This window comes from Pteronotus mesoamericanus, unplaced genomic scaffold (assembly GCF_021234165.1).
Source record: "Pteronotus mesoamericanus isolate MK-2021 breed Mesoamerican mustached bat unplaced genomic scaffold, CSHL_Meso_final contig_24, whole genome shotgun sequence".
In the NCBI taxonomy this organism is placed as follows: domain Eukaryota; kingdom Metazoa; phylum Chordata; class Mammalia; order Chiroptera; family Mormoopidae; genus Pteronotus; species Pteronotus mesoamericanus.
Window position 1 is genome coordinate 8846662 of NW_026555100.1, and position 19545 is coordinate 8866206.

General features: G+C 52.4%; 1 protein-coding gene across 1 annotated transcript in view; it reads right to left on the reverse strand.

Annotated features, from left to right (window-relative positions):
• COL13A1 (collagen type XIII alpha 1 chain) overlaps window positions 1-19545 on the reverse strand; it is a 143858-nt gene that overhangs the window by 112012 nt on the left and 12301 nt on the right. Inside the window, exon 2 of the mRNA XM_054572678.1 lies at window positions 13435-13504. Within this exon, the coding sequence (XP_054428653.1) occupies window positions 13435-13504 (70 nt within the window). The remainder of the gene's footprint in view (window positions 1-13434; window positions 13505-19545) is intronic.

Consider the following 19545-nt stretch of genomic DNA (forward strand, 5'->3'; position numbering starts at 1 on the left):
CAGCTGCTGTCGGAGGCCATCCAGGCCGCCATGATGGAGGGATAGGAACCTACCAGGGTGTAACTGACGTGAGAGGCTGGCTCAGTCGTGACAAGGAGTGGGGCGGCCTTAGCAAGGGAGTGGGTGGCTGGGCCACCCAGGAGGAACTGAGAGCTGTGTCCATGTGCCCAGCATACCCCACCTTCTGGTCCCTCATATGGGCCACGGGCTCTCCCCGTTTACTGCCTCCCTTCCTCTGAGTAGCACCCAGCGTTTCTTTAGCATTAAGGTGGTAGAACTTTCTTCTGGAACCCTTCAGGGTAGAGTGGACAGAGACTAGACCAGGGAATTCTCCACCCTAGGCAGCCTGGGCCAAGCCCCTAGCTCTGCAGCCCATATGGGACCGGGGTTTGCCCTGGGAGAGGGGGGAACAAAGTCTCCAGCCTGGGTGCCTCCAGCAGGCTCTCCCACAAGATGCGCCCCTGCCCTCTCTCTGCCCTGCGCAGTGAGCCCAGCTGCCAGCCAGCTCCGGGTGAGGCCTTTCTTTTCTAAGGCCACAGCGTCAGCGCTCCCCTCTCCCCACTCTCCCCTCCAGGGCCTCAGCACTCCCACAGGGCCATGCTGCAACCCCGCCCTCCCGCCCCAGCCTGCCTTTCTTCTCCACCCTGCTCCCACCTGCTCTGTCAATACTCTGTGGGGATGATACCATCTCTTCATATAAGCACAAACCATGATCCTCCCTTTCTGCCCAGCAGCAGCCATCAGGTAAGCCAAGATATGGGCACATATGAGTACATCCAGGAGCTACAGAGGAAGAAGCGGTTCGGTATAATGTGCTTCCTTCTTGGGGTGTGTTACCGGCAGTACCACCAGCTCTCTGTGTTCTATATCTTGCCCGCCCCAACCTGGCCTAGTGAAGAATGCAGGCTGGGATACAAGGTCAGGCAAGGCACTGGATTCCTGTGCACCGTGGTGGCGGCAAACATCCAGTCCCTAAGGGTGCGACCTATGGCAGGCCTGTGCTCATGGTATTAAGCAGTTCGCAGGAAGACTTCAGTCTGCTGCCAAGGAGCGAGCGGACGCCCCTGTGGGGCTCAGAGAGCCCTGAATTCTTCCTGGGTTGGTAAAGATTCGACGTACAAACTCTTTGAGGTTACCCTTATCGACCCATTCCATAAGCCATCAGAAGGAATCCTGACACCCAGTGGATCACCAAGGCAGTCCACAAGCACAGGGAGATGCGAGCGCTGACCTCTGTGGGCAGCAAGAGCCACGGCCTTGGAAAAGTCCACGAGTCCCACCACACTATTGGTGGCTCTCACCCTGCAGCCTAAAGAAGGCACAACAAATGCTCTTCAGCTCCACTGTCACCGTTATCATAACGTTTGTAAAATTCTTACCTAATAATCAATTTAGGACAGTCATGGCTGCTTAAAAAAAAGATGCATGCCGTGATCCCTGTCGTTTCCCTGGGCTCGCAGGCTCATCACTGCCTACTCCTCCCTGTCCCCACCTACCAGGTGGCCAACACTTGCCAATTTTACCGCTGCAATGATCTCCTCCTCCTCAGCCCCTTCCCCATGCTATCCTGGGCCTCCTCTTTGCAGAACTGTTGCAGCTCCTTTCTCAGGCCTCTCCTCGACTCTGGTTTGTCCTCTACACTGCAGTGCACACAGCGGGATGCCGTCACACCCTTTCTGAGAAAACTGCCACAGCGTTTTCAGGGTGGCGTTCCACTCTCCCCATGGTCTGTTTCCCCCACCCCCAACTTTTCATTTCAAGCTTATCTCTGATACCATCTTTCCATGTGAGCTTGCTACGGTTATTCTAGATTATGTCATCTTCTTTTCCAGAATGGGGAGGAGTGAAAAAGCACATTCCTTAGGTCTCTATACTTTCACTACACTGTCTCCTTTGCTTATGATATCCTTATGTACATATTCAGTTCCTGACATCTTCAAATGCCACTTCTTCCATGAAGCCCTTCCTGATTCCTCCCTTCTAAGGTAATCACTCTTTCTCTTGCATTTTCCAAATGTGATGCTTCTGTTTCTGCTTAGTTTTTTCCTAGCCCTGGAGGGGAGAGACTGGTCTGACTCACCCTGTAGCCCCATGGCACTGCGCATGGGCTTGCAGCTGCTGTTATCCCATGGTGGGCCCAAGCCACATGCCAACATAGCGTACAGGCAGCCTGGATCCCTGCAGAGCACACAGGCAGCCCAGAGTCTGGCCACGGGTCCCTGGCCTGCCTCTGTGGGGCTGGGATAAAGGGGGTGGGAGGTGGGGGTTCACTTTGGCCATAGTTTCTGCCTTTACAAGGCAGGTTCTAAGGAAAAGGCTCTGACAGGTAAACGTGTGATACACATGTGTGGAACCGTCACAAGAGTGATGATCCTCCTGGGGCTTAGGAAGTCTCTTATTTCCCCTGATCTCTGCTGGCCTCTCTGAGGCTGGAAGCTGGACCGACAGAATGAAATGAAAGCACAGTGAGTGCGGCCATCCACTGCAAGTCCATCCAGACAGACAGCTGTCCCTTGTGGTCTGGAGTTCCTGTAAAATTCAGTCACCACCAACCCCACCAACGGCTGTTCCAAGCATGGCCCCTTCCCCTCTCAGGACACAGAGTAAGGCCGGGTGCCTGCCTCTGTATGGATGCCGGGCTCAAACACCTTTAAGAAAAGCCCCGCTGTCTAGAGGTTCCTACTCCAGGTTGGGGCTGGACACAGTGAAGTGCAGGCGTGAGTCTTTCTTCATAAACCAGGGTGCCAAGACCCTCTGACCCTAAGCATCAGCAGCGATCTCAAACATCCTCTCTGAGGAGCCAACGATCACCCTCCTTGTAGGTAACACTCTCTTTGCCACCGTCCATGGCCCTTTATTTATATCGCACAGCACTCAATGCAGCCTACCTTCTGTTATGTAACTGGGCTGTGGGCAGGCCCAGGTCCTCTCCCTCTAATAGCTTTCTTTTGTATAGTACCACACAGTTAACAAAGAACTTTTGCAATAATCCTGTAAGATATTTATTTATATGTAAGAGATGAGCTCATGGAAACTCAGAGAGGTTAAGTGGCTTTTCCAACGTTGAAAGCCACACAGAGAGAGCTGGGCTTCCCACGGAAGGTTCCCACCACTCAGCAAATGCTTTGAGGGCAGGCACGCTTCTCACCCATTTTACATCTCTTGCAGTGCATTGCATAGTGTCCTGTAAATAGAAGCACCCGGAATTTTTCTTTGAGTTGGAGTGACTTAGCCTCCAACAGAGCAGAGAGGGAGGTGAGGGGAAGCCAACGCCCCTCGCAGCCTAAGCTACATTTCCCATTGCCTCTGGCAGCATGACATGGCATCTCTTCAGGGTCTCACGTGGTTGGATGCAACAGGGTGAAGGCTCTAACTTCTCCTTCACTGAAATCCCCTTTCTACTCAACATCATCATCATTATGGTAACTAACAAATCATTCTGAGCCAAGGATATGTCAGGTCCAATAAAGTGGTTACTGTCATTATCCTTCATTTCACATGAGGTCAGGAGAGTAATGTATACATAGTCCCATGATTAATAAGGAGTAGAATAGGATTCCTGGGATTTGACCCAGGATTGTTGGGAGGCAGACTTGTAGCTGCTGGGTTAGCCACCTCTCCCCGGGCAGATCAAGTGGGAGCACTGTCACATACCTCGCTACCGACAGCCCAGCCCTGACCAGGACCACCTCCCTGTAGTGGGGGAGCCAGAAACATAAAACTAGATTCTGAACAAGAAGAGACTACAGACCATAGACATAGAACTTATCGCATTGAATTTGCATCTCTGGCCTATGGGCAGGCTCCTTCCGTTCACACTGGTGGAGACAGATACTTAGAAAAGTTAAGGACCTTATGGGGCCGTCGGCCCTCAGTGTCTGACTGCTGTTCTCTCTCACCATGGGGCCAAACAGTCCTTGGAGCAAAGCCCTGAAGGCGCTCAGAAGAAAAGGGCCACCAGCCATGCCTGAGAGTCGTGGGAGACACTGCAGAGGCGGTGACACTGAGCAGGGCAGAGGCGGACAAAGCAGGCAGCACAGCGTGAGGAGAGGGCTGGGTGTTGGAGTCCAGCCGTGCAGGGCTGGGCCCCGCGTCCCGGTGGGGAAGGCACTGTTGCTGTCAGCCCAGAGGTGGCTGGTGGCCCCACACGTGGGATCTACGCTCTGGGCAATGACACCTCCTTGTCGTCAGGAGCGCCAATGAGGTACTACAGAGTCAGTCCTGAAGGACTGTTCCAACACGCTCTAATCCAACAGCATCCTCTAATCAACCTCATAAAAAAAAAGGTTAGATCTTGAAATATTTTAGACATTCAAAGAGATACAGAGTGTATGTATACATAAGAATACAATGTGTTATTTCGCAATAAAAAGAGTGAGGTACTGGGACATGCTACAGCACGGATGACCCTGAAAACATTACACTGAATCCATAGAAATAGAAAGAGGAGTGGTTGCCTGGGGCTGGGAGGTGGGGGAAACGGAGGATGATCGCTAAAGGGAATGGATTTCTTTGTGGGATGGTGAAAACACTCTGATTTTGGTGATGGTTGCACAACTCTCTGAATATATTAGAAATCATCGAATTGTATATTTTAAATGGATGAATTGTATATGGAACTATATCTCAATGAAGTTGTTACAAAAAATATAACAAATTGGGTACACCTGTTACCCAGCCGCGATAGGTAGTGATATAGTCACACCGTCAGGGACCCCAGTCTCCACCTCATCCTTGCCCCTCACTGAATTGGATGTTTATCACTCCCATGCATTTCTTTATATCCTTATTGCTTATACTGGGTACATATGTTCCTTGAACAACATATCAGGTTATTTTATATGTTTCTAACTTTATATAAATGAATTGTATCTAAAAATTCTTTGTAATTTGCTTTCCCCCTCCCCCCTCAATAGGGTGACATTCACCTGTAGTATAGCTTGGTCTGGAGGTCAAGTTCATCTGTGTGGATGGCGTCTGGTATTCTATTGATGGAAGTACCTTGATTTAATATCCACATGTGTCCATTCTGCTGCTCACGAATGTTTAGATTTTCTTTTCTCTTTTTCAGCAAGGAGCACAGGGCCGCAGTGCACACACTCTCCTCTCTTATGAACATGTGAGCGCTTCTCTAGGATGTGTTGGGGGGGGTGGCTTTCTTGGGGGCCATTCCATTCTTTACCAGATACGTCCACATTGTTCTTTAAAGTCATTCCTCTTTACAAGTGAGCAAACAGGGGCCCAGAGTGAGAACAGTGACCTGCTCAGAGTTCCTCAGTGTCTGGGACCGATTCCCAGTCCAGGGCTTCTGGCCCAGCACACTGCCTTTCCGGAACCCTCCACTTCCTTATTTTTATTTCTCTACAAATCCCAGTGACCACCCGGGCGGGTGTTATCAGAGCTGATCTAGGAGAAACACATTATCAACAACATCCAGGAGGGCTGAGGATCTGGAAGTGCTTTCAAGAGGAAATGGGGAAGAAATTATTAACTTTAGCGGATTCCCCGGGAGGCTCTAAAATGCAGAATGGAGGGCCTAGAGCAAAGAGGCGCTTCCAGGGGCAGGCAGTGGGCATTTGGGGGCAGCCGTGGACCTCTGCAGGCCATTTCACACTGGGTGCTTCCCTATGCCCAGGGCCCTCTGCAAGGGCCCAGCCCTTTTTCTGGGGCAAGCAGGTTGCTGAAATAGGACCACAGAGGCTGCAGGATGTGCCTTCATTTGGAGTCCAGGGTCCGAACTTTATTGATTGGCTGACTGTCTTCTAAAGCACACCATCCCCACTCTGGGTTGGCTGTGGCTCCCTCCCCCTAGAGCCTCTCTGCTCTAAATACTGTTGTCAGCACATAGGCGTCACCAGGGCATCACAGGGGTCATTTTGCAGGCAGAGGGGAGGCCTGAAGGGGCAACAGGCCACATCAGGGATTCAACTCTATCCTAAGTGTGATAGACAGTGCTGAAGTGCTTTAACTAGGGTTATGCATTAATTTTTCTTTCTTTTATTTTTAAAAGATTTTATTTATTTTTAGAGAGGGGGGGAAGGAAGGGAGAAAGAGCGGGAGAGAAACATAGACATCAGAGAGAAACATCGATTGGCTGACTCTCTCTCGCACTCCGACCGGGACCTCGCCCACAACCCGGGCATGTACCCTCACCGGTAATCAAACGGGTGACATTTTGCTTTGCCAGACGATGTCCAACCCACTCATCCACACCGGTCAGGGCTATGTGTTAATTTTAAAAAGACCATTTTGGCTTCTGGGTGAAAAAGGGATTGTCAGAGGCCTGTTAAGGGTTACAGCAGTGAATAAGGTGAGAGATGGCGGCAGCCTAAACAAGAGCGACAGTGAAGACGAGGAACGGAGTCGGTGGAATGGGATCAGTGGGCTCTGTGACTGATGGGATGTGAGGGCAAAGGCGGCGTCCAGGCTGACGCCCAGGTTCCAGCCCAGGTGCGGGGCCTATGTGGTGATGGTCGCAGTCCCCGCGGTTATGAATGTTGGAAAAGGGCCAGGTGTGGGAGAAAAATGCTGGCTTCAGCCAGGTGCTGTTTGAGGGTGGGTGGCCTGTGGCACAACCACGTGGAGATGCCAAGGAGGCTGCCCAGTGTGGCTCGTAGGCGGGGATGGTTCTCCCTGGCTGGACACCCACAAAATCGCCTCTCTGTGTAAGAGCCTCATACTGAGTTTTGCTGCCAGGTGCCTGTAGTATTGAAATCAAATGGTTTATGATCGTGGCAAGGAGAAACCTGTGCAGGTGTATACATTTTGGTCTGTTTTCGCTTCTCATTTGAAGAGAAATTACTTGTCCCAGTAGGTGGTTTTGCCTGGGTTACATGCTGAGCACACACCAGGCATTATGTTAACAGAGCAACCAAGCAGCAGAGTGAAGGGAAAAGGCTCTGGGAGGAGAGGGGGATGGAAGGCGCTGCAGGGATGCTGTGGTCGCTGGCGGGCGGTGGGTGATGGCGGTGAGCAGTTCATTGGGTAGAAACAGCAAACAGAGACACCGGAACAGCATGAACAAGTGTGCGCAGGTGAGACACCAGCATATGGGCAGGGCAGGACAGTGGCCAAATGTCACTGAAAGGAAAGTAGTGGAGCATAGTAGGAGACTGGTCAGAGATTAGACTAGAGAGAGAAAAGTAGGCTTTTATTTGGGGTAGGGATGTGTATGAAGACTAGGGAGCCATGGATGGTTTTTGAGCAGAGAAGGAGACTGGACAGGACCCAGCAACCACTGGGGTGCAGTGGCTAAAGCAGAAGCAGGCACTGACGATACCTCATGCTACATCCCAGACACCCAGGCACCGAGGCGGCTTGGTACCTGGGCGCCTGGGAGGTCGGATGGGCCATGAGACAGGACTGCAAAGTCAGGAGGAGGAGGTGAGGGTGGGAAAGTGGGGGAATGAAGCTGACACAGCATGTGAAAGTCCATCCCTCCAGCGGAAGCCAAACAAGTAGGGGAGTCTAAATTGAATAGGAAGGTCTCTTCCCAGGCTGGCCCTCTGGGAGGCACTTTAAGGAGTAGCCCGGAATGACTCAGAATTAACCCAATGATTATTTGCATGTAGTGTTTCTTAGGTACCCCCAAACAGTATTTCTTTAGTTTAACGTTCTCCCTAAAACAACCATTAGTTTTGTAATCCTTTTTTCTTTTCCTTTTTTTAAATCCTCACCCACGGGTAATGTTTCCATTGATTTGAGAGAGAGGAAGGGAGAGAGAGAGTAACATTGATGTGAGAGAGAAACATCGATTGATTGCCTCCCATATGTGCCCCAACTGGGGATCAAACCTACAACCTAGATATGTGCCCTGACCAGGAATTGAACCTGCAAGCTTTCGCTGTAGGGGGTGATGTTCCAACCAACTGAACTACCCAGACAGGGCTGCAATCCTTTTCTTTATTAATGTCTCTAAGGGACAGTTTGTTCGGAATTCTCTCTTTTCTGGGTTAGCCGAGTCTGAAATAAGGCGAATCACAAAGAAGAGGTGGGGGTGGGGGCTGGGGGACTGCTCTGCCACAGCCTAGGGCAGGAGACAGGGGTCCAGTCGGGGACAGAAGCTCTGGCCATAGGCCCTGCTCATGTGAACACAATGAGGCCGTCGGGGGCAAAAATGAGTGCCAGGGCAAACAGGGCAAGGCTAGACAAAGAAAGGACTTCAGGACCTGTGAATACCAGCGCTCACCACCTGTGGAAAATAACCACGTCCCAAGGGGCAGTTCCAATGTGAACATAAATAGAAAAACATGAGAAAATAGAGACCTGCTCATTGAATCTCAGACTTTTGTTGCTGGAAGGGGCTTTCCCTTCTTGAAGCCATTGTCCACATCGCTGCTAATTATGGCTCTAGAATACAAATTGGATCAAGTCCCATCCTGACTCCCTGAACCTTTTCTGATGCAACATCATCATCACCTGCGGGGTAACAAAGCCAGGGCACAGGCATTGCTGCCCACCACGAGGCATCCACGGCAGACAGCAGTAAGTGGTCGCCACGTCTTTTGCTGCCCTGGGATGCGGCCTTGGAATTGAACTCAGTACAGCCCATTGGGGAGCCATTATCAGTCACTCATTCTCAGGAGGAAAACCCCGTGTTTCCCTTCGAATGGAGAGAGCTGAGCCGGAACTCCTTGGTCTGGCCCTTTGCTGCCCTTTCCCACGTTCATTTCCCATCACTGCTTCTGTGCTCCAGCTTCCTTCAATTGCCCACCACTCCCAAGTGGCCCTACCTTTCTCCCACTCCCAGAGCCTGTGTCCGTGCGGGTACCTCAGCCTGGAAGACCCTCTGTGCAGACGGTTCCTTGGCCTCTGCCCTCCCACTTTGCACAGTAATAAAGTTGCCTCTGGGCATATGGCCACCCAGCAAAGAACACTGCCTGGCCGCCCTTGGACCTGGGAGGTAACCATGTGACTAAGTGCTGGCCAATGAGATATGAGCAGAAGTGATGCACGTCAGGTTGTTTTTCTTCAAGTTTTGCTCTTAAGGGTTTGGGCAAGTGCTCTCCTGGGCCCCTTCTTTTTTCCTGCCGGCCAGGGGACGGCGCGAGTGAAGCCGCTGCCAGGAGCCCAGAGATGGAAGCCCCCTGATGATGACGGCACAGCCACCCTCCCATCCCTGGACCACCGTCTGCAGCCTGCTAAGGCTGCCTGTCTCCCTTATTGGAATCCCTGTATTTGGGGTCTACTGTTATGGTGACAACTGTGTCCATACCCTAACCCGCTTCCTTGTTCCTGGCCACCAGCCTCCAGTGCCACCTCCTCAGTGAAGTTTTCCCAGAGTCACAAGCTCCACTAGAATCCCTGGCACTTCATGCGTGCGTACCTCGCATTAGCCCACCCCTCACGTTAGCACACCCTCAGCCGGGGGTGGCCGGGGCCTCCCCCACTGGCCTGGCTGAAGGCCACTTCTCATCCATCCTCTACAGCAGAGCTGGTGAGGGTACTAACGCACAGACCGCACCCCCTTACCCCTCACCCCACAACTACAGTCCAACCCCTTGGCCTGGTGGTCACTGTGTGACTCTGACCTGCTCTTCCCCTTGGTGGTGAGGCCCAGAGCGCGGAGTGATCTGCTCCAGCAGCTCAGTTGGTCCCGGCTCACTCCGCGTGCGCAACCATGTATCATCCCTGCCAGACCCGCCCAGCCCCGGCGTGGCGGGCCTCAAGGAGCTGTTTCCTTGCTGACTGGAGCCTATATTGTCCTGCTCCGCATTTGTTAGTAAGGACAGGGAAAGAGAATGGGAGGGTTTCCCTGATGTTTGTGTTTCACAAGTGGCCTAGGAAGTCCCACGGTCTGTATATCTGTTCCCAGTGCCCTTCGCCTGTCCCACCAGGCCATACGCTTTACAAACTGCCCACACCTATTCCTCTGAACTTCTGGCCGCCGTGACCTTCCTAACTTGGCCCGACCCCTGGCAGCCCGTCCCCGGCCGGCAGGCCCATCACTCCCCTGGTGAACAGGGCATGCAGCTCAGAAGCAGGATACAGCCCGATTTTAGCCAGCACATGGCTATTTTGGGACAGGGAGGATCCTGGGAGGATGCTGGCAAGGTCAGAGTAGGAAGGGAAGGAGGTGGGTTTTCTGCCCACGATTATGTGTCCCAAGCCCTTTGGATGCTGCCCAGGGCCCGAGGCTGCCACAAGGAAGAACACACCCACCGCAGGACTCCCACCTCGGCCCAGCAGCCTCAGAGGCAAACTGGGGGCAGGCATGGGTTTGGGTCTCTAGGCTCCAATCTCAGTGGCCACTGTGGGCAGGAAGAGTGTGTGTTTATTTGTTGTGTCCCAACAGCTGTGACTTCAGTATTCGGCAAGACTCAGAGCAGTCATGAAGTGGGGGGCGGGGGGAGCATCAGAAACCAGCCAGAGTGAAGAAAAAGAACGCAAGAAAGAATCCAATCACTCAGGAATGATTCTTGATGATCAGTTTTGGAACATTCCCTGAGCATCTACTGTATAGGGGGCCCAGTATGAGATGCTGGCAAGGCCAAAGGGAATAATGTTTTGACTCTGTATAGGGCACTTTATAATTGTCGAGATCCATCTGTACGTATCAGGGACTTCATAAATTTTGATCCTGAGGAAATACTCGAAAATGCACTATTTAGGTGTAAGAGTGAGAGTGGTGTTTTACCCATGAATGTGGAGATTTGTAAACATTTCAGGATGTCAGAACTCCACTCTGCCTGTTTGGAGAAGGTCATCCAGCAATGTGAAGTGCTCGGCACTGTGCTTAGCACATAGTAGGTGCTCAGTTAGGGCCAGCGGCAATAACTGCTATTATTCATAACAGGGGGGCAGCCACATGGCCCACAGGCTTTAGTGTGAAGGCAGTAACTTTTCTGCAGGGTGAGAAGCCTCAGGTCGGGCAGAGGGGGCAGGGCCAGGGACAAGGCAGGACCCAGCCCATCCCAGCAGATGCATTTACTCCACGGTTCTATTGTCTGAGACACCTCTGTGCCGCCCTCTCAGTCCTTCTCTGCTGACTTTGGAAAGCTGGGAAAGCATCTTGGTCTCCTTCCTACTTGGCTCCAGTTTGGGGTCTTCTGTTTAAATTCTCTTGGTGTTAACTATCTGGCTCTGATTCGTACTTCAGGCCAGACTGCCCTCTGGGGAATTCTCTAACACCCTGGACACCCCTTTCAGATGCCCCTGCTCTCCCTCCTCCCATCTCCTGGCCAAGCCAGTCCCTGCTGGCAGCCCCTCCCACCAAGGACCTGCATCACGCCCTTCCTGCTCCTTGCTGTGTCCCTTCACTCCAATGTGTCCCTTTTCCCCACCACCTCTGAGCTGCTCATGGCTTTCTCCTCCCCATCCCAGAGCCCCTGGTCCCACACAGACTCCCGGAGGGGGGTGAGGAGAGATGAAGCCTTCTTCCAAGTCCTTCCGCCCTCCTGCCACATCCTCCCCTGCTGCCAGCCCCCCAGGACCTCCAGACCCAGACTCTCCCAAGCACAGAATCGCTACCTATTGGTTAGGCACACACTCTGATGGCAGGTGGGACACGTGCAGCCCAATCAGGTATGGAAGAGAGAAGGGTAACCCTCTGTCTTGCCACAGCATTTGTCTGTTGTCCCCAGCATTAGGACATGGTGCTTGGTAAGGATTTCTGAACATCTTGAAAGTGTAAGAAGAATTGAGGGGAAAAGATTAATTGTGCTTACTAAATCAGGAAAGATGCTAAGTACTTCCCAAAATTATCTCACGGAACTGTCGCCATATACCTGCAAGACAGGTGTTAGCCCCATGTTTCACATGAGGCAGCTGAGGCAGAGAGAGGTTGTATAATTCTCTGAAGGTCACATAGCTGGTAAACGTCAGAGCTGAAATTCAAACCCTTGTCTTCCATGGCTCCAAATCTCCTGCCCTCCACACCAGCACTCTCCTCTTTGAGCAAAAAACCCAGCTGCCATTGACCAGAGTTATGGAGACAACAGACGCGATTATTTGAAATGCGGGCTGCCCTAGAAACCCCAATATCACCTGCAGTCGCTCTTCCCAGGCCCTGTCACCCCACCCTTGCCTTCATCTCATCTCATTAATCTTGGCATTCTTCTCCCAAAAGCTTTGCCCGGTCCCAGGGCTCAAGCTCCTGGGCCCTGAGGGAGGGAGGGAGCTTCCCAGGGCTTCCAGACACCTTTTAATTAACCCAGACGACCCTCTTATGACTGGGGCCAGCTGAATCCCATCTCGATGTCACCATCTCCCATGGCAGCCCCCCTGAACTGTGACTCCCACCTCAGTCCACTCATGCTCCAGCAAATGCCGTCCCTCCATTTCCCATATGCTCAACATCTGTTGGCCTCTTCCCTGGCTTGGGCACCATGGGTGAGGGCTACTGGGGCTCTGAGGCTCCTGGGTCCATGGAGGGCCTGCCAGAGAGTCCACTGAGTGTCCTGCCAATGCCACCTGCCCACAGCAGGTATCGAGGAGCCCCACTCTGAGCTGGAAGAGGTCCAGGGCAGGGAAAAATCCTCTGCGATGACTTGATTATTTTCTGCCCCAGCCCTTTTTTGAGCTTCCTTCTTTGTCCCCGAAAACTGACAGCCCATTCCAGCTACCATGGGGACAATGAAACTTGTTCATCTGTCATTCTCATGGATTAATCATAATGGTCAGCAACCTAGAAAAGTCCAGAGGAACTAACATCATTATTAACTGTGGACAATGAAACTGAACCCGACACGCAGCATGATGCCTAGCACAGAGCAGGTAGTCGGTACACAGCTGTGACCAGATGAGCAGACCCAGTGAGGAACAGGTTGTGCGGTACAGGGGAAAGAGCACTAGAAGAGATGCTCTTGCAGGGAACCCTCCCACACAAGGCTAGTTAATGGCAGAGGCAGAATCTGAATCCAGATTGTGCTGGTTAACTTTGTCACGCCACATCACCTTTCCACCTTGAGCTTGCATGCAAGGGGCAGCTGCGCACATAGTCTAGGTACCACAAAGCACAAAGCACCCTCAGCCACCTAGCAAGGGCAGGGAAGTTTCACAGTCATGGGATAATTCACTCGTTTTGGTAACAAACACCTTTGTATACCTCCTCTGCATCAGAAGCTGGAGGCACAAGAGTGACCGTGATGAGCCTAGTCCCTGCCCTCTTGGGCTTATCTTCTCTTCAATGTTGCGTAACACTTCAGAGTTTGCAAAACATAGCCACACTGATTATCTTGTCTATCTTCACAACCTGGTGCACATAGTGGAGACCCATAGAAAAGTTTATGAATGAATGAATGCTTGAATGAATCAATGATGGAGAGGGGACAGCTTGGCCAATCAATGAATAGATGAAAGGTAACATCACAGATACCGTCGTTCCCATCTTTCAAATAAAAAGTGACGCCCTGAGCAGGGTGTGCCCAGAGCACAACCATTGAGAGGCCTCTGGTTGGTGTCCCATCCTAGTCATCCATTCACAGGGCTCCTTACCTGGTGGGCAATGACACCCTGGAGACGTCTTCGGGGCCTCCCGGCGCCTCCGAGAGTGGAGCTTCCATTTCTGCACAAGGAGACAAAGGAGAGGGGTCACTGAGAGTCCTAACGGCCAAGCCCTGGAAATCATCTGTGGGTTGGTGGCAGTGGGAGGTAGGGGAGAGGGGCTGCTTGAGGGCTGGCAGGCAGACTGTTCCTGGATCAAAGACTGGCCACCGGATGTCTCGGTAATAGGAAGCAGACAGAGAGGTCCCATCTAGGTAATCTCAGCGTCTAATGTCTTGAGACAGCTCTTAAAGAAATTAACCCCAATCCCAGGGCCCTTTAAGCCAGTTGTGACCTTCCTGCACTGCACACTCCTGGGCACAACAACCTGCTTTCCTCGGCTCTGCTATTTGTTTCCTGACCAGGTCTGGTCTCCTGTTGTATCTTGGGGCAGGGAAAGTGACTTCTGTTCTTCTGGTGTCCCTCTCGGAGCCAGGTCTGAGTGGGGATGGAGTGGCGGGGAGGGGCTGGGCAGGTCCTCTGCCCCTCCTTCACACATGTTCCTCAGCAGCTTGCAAATCACTGAGCCAATCCAGAAGACCCCAAAGAGGTGGTAACAAGTAGACTCGGACACCTCCTGCCCTCAAGGAGCTGCCATTTCCATGGTGGTAAATGGACAGGCGTACGGAGAAGCACCAGTGCCTGCAGTGCCTACTCCTGCCGCGCGGTGCTCCCGGTGCCTCGCTCCTCAGAGCCGCCCAGGGGAGCGGGCCACACGCACACAGAGGCTAACAGGCCCGCCTCTGGGGCCGGACTGCCCTGGTTCGTACACAGGTCTCAGACTCTGAGCTGTTAACAATCCCTGCCTCAGTGAGTTCCTGAGAGGACAGAAAAGGCGGATGCACAGAAAGAAAAGGCGCTCAATACGTGGTAGCTCTTGTTGCACTCATGGCACAGGTGAGGACCCTGAAGCACAGACAGGAAGCTATAACCTGGCCAAGGTCAGGGTGGAGGAAGGCTGGGATTTAAACCCACACTCCCTGAAGCTAGCGCAGCAGTGAGAAGCTGGGAGCCCCCAGGCTGAACTGGCCCTTAGATGCACTTTAATTGGTTTCCACAGTAACCTTTTTTCATTGAATCTGTTGCCGATATTTAGAAGAGGCTGATTTCACATGCACATCTGCATTTCTAATCTTTTGAAAAACTGGAAGATCTGGCTGCATGGGGCCTGTACTATGGGTGGCCCTGATTGGCAATGTCCGGTAACCTCTGACACGGAGACCAGTTAGGATGCCAGCTGTCCCGCATCAGCATTTCTCCAGCATCTCACCGCTGCGTAGTTCTGCCACTCTGGGTGAGCCGTGAGAGAGGTGAAAACAAGTCGCGTGGGAGGTGTGGTAGGATGTGGTGCCCCCTCTGGTTTGGTGGTGAGAGGGAAGGCAGGAAAGCTTCGTGATGAGGCACGTCAGGCTAATGTCTGCTGAGCCCCGGTCTGTGCTGGCCCTGAGCTGGAGTCTTTAATACAGAGAATCACATCTATTTTTCACAACCTAACTCCAAGGTAAATTTAATAGTGGTGGGTCTGGGACAAGAACTCAGGCTGTTTGATGTGAAGTCCACTCCACCCTGCTGGAGGGAGGGGTGTACACACGCCACTGGGAGAAGGGGCACAGTGACAGGCAGGGTGAGGGTTCTGAGGGCAGAATGGGGGCGGAGGGTCAAAGCAGGCAGGAAGGGGAGGGAGGGAGGAATGTCCCAAAGGGGAGCCCCTCACTCAGAAAGGGAGACTGGTACACAAATGTCGTGGATGTTGAGGCTCCGCCAGAGGTGGGCACAGAATGGCCACTGAGCAAGCCAGCGACCTCCCAGGACAAAGTCCGGCGATGCCCAGCTTCGAGCCCCACCTACCAAAGCTGCTTTCCACCAAGGACTGTACCTATTTACTTCCCTTCCCGCCAATAACCTTGGGCTCCTAAGGGACTTATTTGTGGCTGTTCCTGGCACACAGCAGGTGTGGGACAGAAGTTTGCTAAGTGACAAAGCCAGTCAGTGACTGACAGGCCAGGGCCAGCTGAGTTTGCAGCGTTCTGGCTACAGGCTGCAGCCAGTAGGGTTGTCACTCACTCAACAACAGAGAGATGCCAAGGACAGGTTGGGCCCTGGTGACGAAGACTGGGACTGGAGGCTGGAGGCTGGGGCTCCTCTCTGGAGGCTGTCAGAGTCATCAAGCCAGCCGAGAGACACCGGTAGCCTGCATTACGGCAGCAGGAGGGAGAGGAGGCAAGGGGAAGGATACGCAGGAGGACGAAAGGACGGGCACAGGATGGGCTTGATCGGGGGAGAGGGTAGAGTTCAGGCTCTGCCATGGGCAGCCAAGATGCCCCATGGGGACAAGACAGGGGCAAAAGCAGACTTGTGGGAAGATGATAAGTATGTCAGGGGACAACTGAGTCTGAGGGTTGTCCTTGCGGAGGAGTCCAGGTGGGCAGGGCCATGTGTGGTTCTGGAGCTCAGGAGAGAGGCCTGGGATAGAAAGGTGGATCTGGGAGCTAGGGGCACCTATCGAGAGGGGAAAGGGACAGCTGACAGAGAGATGGGAACCTGGCTTAATTCAGGGTGTGTGTGTGTTTTCTTGGCATGCCCCGTGTTTATTTTTGAAAAGTATTAAATCCCAACGTCACCACACCCATTCCAGAGTCTGACCCTCTTCTGCAGTTCATTCCTTCCAACACTTCAACTCCAGGGCTCCTTCCAGGCTGCAGGACCTGCTGTCTGCAGGTGGGTCTACCTTTTCACGGTCCCTTCCCTCCGTGTCTTATGTTCCTCCTTGCCCAGCCCAAATTCTGTGGTCAGTGATTATAATCACTCTCCTGGCTGCAACCTGGGCTGCCACGATACTTTCCCTTCAGCACATTCTCCTGGCTAAGCCACAAACCCAGCAGACTGAACATTTCTACTTACCCCACACCAGCACCCACGTAGCAGAATGAAGCTGGAGAGAGCACATGGCCTTGCTGACTTGCCTTTACTTTTTTTTTTTTTAAAGATTTTATTATTTACTTTTAGAGAGAGGGGAAGAGAGGGAGAAAGAGAGGGAAAGAAACATCAATGTGAGAGAGAAACACTGCTCGGTTGCCTCTCCAACAGGGCACCTGGCCTGCGACCCAGGCACGTGCCCTGACCAGGAATTGAACCCAGCTACCTTTCAGTTCACAAGCTGGCGCCCAACCCACTGAGCCATACCAGCCAGGACTGGCTTCACTTTAATATGTGATCATTATCTCAGATGAAAGCCCAGCAAGCGCGTAGTGATTCCCTCGTTTCTTCCTCCTCCTGTCCTAGTAGTTCTCACACCTTCTCTCCCCAACCCCAACACGCTGTCTCCAACATCACTGTCACCTGATGGCCTTGAGAGAACAGAAGCAGGCAGAAGAGGCCTTCCAGAAGCTCCCGCCACTGTGCACGCCCGCCCATCTGTGCCTGTGCTGCACATTCTCCCTTCTCTCCTCTCGCATGCCGGTCTGGGTTCCCAGAGAAGGTCCACCCTCTACCTGCTTGCCAGGTGCTCCCCTCCTGCCTGCTCGAGGGCATCTCAGCAGCAAGTCTCCCTCCCACCTGCATCATCCACTTCCTCCTTTGGACTGGGTCACTTATACCAGTTGTCAGCCAATTTTTTCTGCAAAGGGCCAGCTCGTAAATATTTCAGGCCCCGTGAGCCATACGATCTCTGTCATAACCACTCGACTCTACTACGTAGGCGGAGAGCAGCTATAGACAGCTCGAAAACATAAGCGTGGTTGTGTTCCCACAGAAAATGTAGTTATGAAAACAGGCTTCAAGGGGGGCTGAGCTGTCCTTTGCCCACTCTGGATGTAAATCATTATGCAAGCATACTGTTGTTCCTTACATTAAAAAAAGAAAAACAGAAGAAGAAAAAAGAAAAGAAAGAGGAAAATCCTCTCTTGACCAAGCAAATGTTTGTGTGTTTTTGTGAGAAATGTAATTGGTAAAAGTGGTGGTCTTTTTTAAAAGCAGTAGTGATTGGGTTTTTTTTGTTTGTTGGTTATTTGTTTGGTTGGTTGGTTGGTTTTTGTTTCTGCTATTTCATTCCATTTTCAACTAAAACTACTCTTGTAATAGTTTGTTATGGAAAATTGTCACAGTATTTTAAGAGAAAGGGGGGGAGATATGTAAATTGCTAAAAAATTAAATAAAAATACTGGATGTAGGAAAAAAACTCCCTGAGGCAGGGCTGTCTTCCTGCTCTCTCCTGGACCACTCCTATCAGGTCTTACCTTCCCTCCCCCAAAGAGGTTCTCCTGGTAGTCACTGATGACCTCCATGTGGCCAAGAATGACCTTGGTGTAGCTAAGCCCAGGGGGTGGGTCCTCAGCCCATCAGAGTGTTTGGTCACTCCGCCTTTGACACACTTTCCTCCCTTGCTCCCAGGATGCCGCTCTCCAGCCTTGCCTTCTACAACTCTGTACTCCTTCTAAGTGTCCTTTGCTGGTTCCTTCTTACCTACTTGACTCCACGATGTTGGAGACCCATAGGGCCCAGTCTCACCTCTTTTCCGTCCGTACTTGCTCCTTGAGGCTCTCACTCGTCTTACGGCTTCAACGCCATATATACGTGGTGATACCCTGCTCTTTGCACCTCTAACCCCGACCTTCCTCAGGAACTCCCAGATGTATTTACACAGCTGCCCGCCTGACTTCTCCACTGACAGGCATCCCACAATTAGCCGGACAAAACTGAGCTCCTCATATTCTGTCCCCTCTCCCCAGGCCTGCCCCTCCCTCACACAGGTAATGGCAACTGCATCCTGCTAGGTGTTCAAAACCTTGACTTCATCGGCGATGCCTCTTTCTCTCTCACTTCATACCCATTCAGTCAGCAACACCTGTTCTCTACCTTCCAGACAAATCCAGCCTCGGACCCCACTCCCACGGCCACCCCTGGCCAAACCTCATCATCTTTGGCCTGATGGCTGTGATACCTTTCGAATGAATCCCCTGCCTCTGCCCTCAGCCCACAGGCTCTTCAGTGTGGCTGTCAAGGCGACCTCACAGGTCCCCTTGATGTACCTGCACATGCCAGGCTTCCTCCAACCCCAGGGCCTTTGCACCTGCTGCCCTCTCTGCCTGGGATGTTCTCTTGGTAGGCCACCACCTGGCTCACTCTCTCACTCTCAGTGAGACCTTCCTTGTCCCTGGTGCCCTCCTGCAACATACTTACGCCCCCTCTTCCCTGTTTTATTTTCTCCTCGGGATTTTGCTGTTGCCTTGATTATTTTGCTTAATGTCTCCCCCCACCACTCTAAAGTAAGTACCACAAGAGCATGGATATTTTGGTCTGTTTTATTTACTGCCATATCCCCGAGTGCCTAGAACATGGCCTAGCATATGGTAAATGCTCAGTAAATATTGGTTGCTTACAAAAGAGAAGATTTCACATAAAGATCTAGATTTCCAATCTCTCTCACAATAGGAGGATCTGGCAACCCAGGGTCATAGTAACAGTCGGACGGTACTAAGTGATAGCTGCCCATTTCAAGTGGGCATCGCTGTCCAGGTCGCCACAGTGCCCTCACCCTGGCGAGGTTCACCTACTTAGGTCACCACCCTGGCTCCCTTGGGCACGTGAATTTGAGTGTGAGACCCCTGGAAAGAAATCCCCAGGCTGAGGCTCAGGGGCAGTTGAAAAACTTTCTGAGGTCCTGGGGTGTACCCCCAGCCGCCCGTGGCAGAGGAGCCTCCCTGCTTTGCCCCTACGGGCAGCCAGGGCCTCCTGGAATGCCCTGCGTGGCCACAGCTGAAACAGCACCCGCCTGGTCATCGCAGCTATTAAAATGCCTGTATCAGTATCAAAGGGAAAATGCCAAGTGGCTACTCACTCCCCCCAAAGAATGCAGCTCCGGCCGGGCCTTGGGTTTAGGGGCCACTCCCTCCCCATGCTCAGCCCTGGGCTCTTAAAGAGCTCAGGTTCAACCTGGACCTCTGTGATATGTGGGTGGGTCCAGGCTGTGGGGTCGGGGTTGGGAGCCCAGCTGAGAGGCCAGGTGAGCTCTGCACTCCAGAGTCGTGACCTTGAGCCTGGCGCCTTCCCCGGGCGGGGGAGGGG